This window comes from Colobus angolensis, unplaced genomic scaffold (genome assembly GCF_000951035.1).
Source record: "Colobus angolensis palliatus isolate OR3802 unplaced genomic scaffold, Cang.pa_1.0 Scaffold39, whole genome shotgun sequence".
NCBI classification, from domain to species: domain Eukaryota; kingdom Metazoa; phylum Chordata; class Mammalia; order Primates; family Cercopithecidae; genus Colobus; species Colobus angolensis.
In genome coordinates this window covers 3,139,684-3,141,925 of record NW_012117265.1, presented here as the reverse complement: position 1 = coordinate 3,141,925, position 2,242 = coordinate 3,139,684, and the positions used below count along the sequence as shown (strand labels likewise).

The 2,242-nt window shown below is 50.5% G+C and overlaps 1 protein-coding gene across 1 annotated transcript in view; it reads left to right on the top strand.

Annotated features, from left to right (window-relative positions):
- ICAM1 (intercellular adhesion molecule 1) overlaps window positions 1–2,242 on the top strand; it is a 21,258-nt gene that overhangs the window by 2,803 nt on the left and 16,213 nt on the right. Inside the window, exon 2 of the mRNA XM_011954867.1 lies at window positions 1,740–2,003. Coding sequence (XP_011810257.1) covers window positions 1,740–2,003 — 264 coding nt within the window. The remainder of the gene's footprint in view (window positions 1–1,739; window positions 2,004–2,242) is intronic.

The window sequence follows — 2,242 nt, the reverse complement described above, 5'->3', positions numbered from 1 at the left end:
CCTCGATCTCCTGACCTCGTGATCCGCCCGCCTCGGCCTCCCAAAGTGCTGGGATTACAGGTGTGAGCCACCGCGCCTGGCAGCCCCTTTCTTACCTGGATTTACCTGCAAGGTAGCCAGTTGCTACCCACCCTGTGCTGAGTTACTTGTATTAGCAAGGAACAGGGTGGCTATACTCACCCACCTTACAGATGGGGAAATTGAGGCCCACAGAGGGGGAAGCTACGTGTCTCAGGGAGTGAGGAGCCAGTCTGATTCCTGGAGGGCTGACTCTCTCCATCTTACTTCTTGGGAGGGGGGAGGGCACCAACTTCACGTTAAAATCTGGTTGGACACAGTGACTCACACCTGTAATCCTGGCATTTTGGGAGGCTTAGGTGGGAGGATCGCTTGAGGCCAAGAGTTTGAGATCAGCCTTAGCAACATAGTGAGACCCTATGTCTACAAAAATGTTTTTCAAATATTAGCCAGGTATGGTGGTGTCCTGTAGTCCCAGCTACTTGGGAGGCTGAGGTGGGAGGATCACTTGAGCCCAGAAGTTCAAGGTTACAGTGAGCTATGATTGTACCACTGTATATTCCAGCCTGGGTGACAGAGGGAGATCTGTTAAAAAAACAAACAACAAAAAAACCAATGGCTAAAATCCTCCCATGGCTCCCTATTGCCCTAAGTATAAAGAACACATGTGACCGGGCACGGTGGCTCATGCCTGTAATCCCAGCACTTTGGGAGGCTGAGGTGGGCGGATCACTTGAGGCCCGGAGTTTGAAAGCAGCCTGGCCAACGTGGTGAAACCCCGTCTCTACGAAAAATACAAAAATTAGCCGAGTGTGGTGGTGCTTGCCTTAGTCCCAGATGCCCTGGAGGCTGAGGCAGGAGAATCACTTGAACCTGGGAGGCGGAGGTTGCAGTGAGCTGATATCGTGCCACTGCACTGCAGTCAGAGTGACAAAGCGAGACTCCATCTCAAAAATAATAATAATAATAAATAAAAGCACACATCTTTAGCATGGCCTTCAGTGCTCATGGGATCTTCCTTAATTGCTCTCCCGTGCTTCATCCTTGCTCACTCAGCTCCAGCCACCCTGCCCGAGGACTTCTGTACTTGCCTGGAACGTACTTCCCTTTTCTCTGGACAGCCAGCCCTTTCTCATCATTTAGATCTCTGCTGAGACATTATCCTGTCACCAAGGCACTGTCTATTCTATCACCCTGTTTTGTTTTTGTCAAAGCTCATATTAACATCAGTTATTAATTATCTTGTTTGCTCAGATTTTTTTTTTTTTTTTTTTTTTTTTTTTTTTTTTGAGACACAGCCTCGTTCTGTTGCTCAGGCTGGAGTACAGTGGCACAATCTTGGCTCACTGTAACCTCCGCCTCCCGGGTTCAAGTGATTCTTGTGCCTCAGCCTCCCAAATAGCTGGGACTACAGGCACATCCCACCATGACTGGCTAATTTTTATATTTTTAGTGGAGACGAGGTTTCGCCATGTTGGCCAGGCTGATCTCAAATTCCTGACCTCAAGTGATCTGCCTGCCTTGGCTCCCAAAGTGCTGGGATTACAGACGTGAGCCACCATGGCTGGCCTGCTCATGAATTTTCTCTTTAACTTCCACATCGAAGGCAAAGTATTGTCTTTTTAAGGTTGTGCCTCCAGCACCCAGCGCAGGCTGGGCGCACATTCCCATTGATGAACCTGATTTGTAATGCCTGTCACCTCTTCCCTCATTTCTTCTAGGACCTGGCAATGCTCAGACATCTGTGTTCCCCCCAGAAGTCATCCTGCCCCGGGGAGGCTCCGTGGTAGTGAATTGCAGTGCCTCCTGTGACCAGCCCATCTTGTTGGGCATGGAGACTCCGTTGCCTAAAAAGGAGATACTCCCAGGTGGAAACAACTGGAAGATGTATGAACTGAGCAATGTGCAGGAAGATAGTCAACCAATGTGCTATTCAAACTGCCCTGATGGGCAGTCATCAGCTAAAACCTTCCTCACCGTGTACTGTGAGTGACTGAGCCCGGAGGGCTGGACTAGGCAGACCAGAGTGGGAGAGACGTAGAGGGGCACCTGCAGTGGCCTGGGGGGATCTTTGTCACTTGCTGGTAGGGTCAAGGAGGGGCTCCTTGAAGGGCAGGTGGGGACATCCTTAGAAAGTCCCTTTAGGCCAGGTGTGGTGGCTCACGCCTGTAATCCCAGCACTTTGGGAGGCCGAGGCGGGCGGATCACAAGGTCATGAGATCGA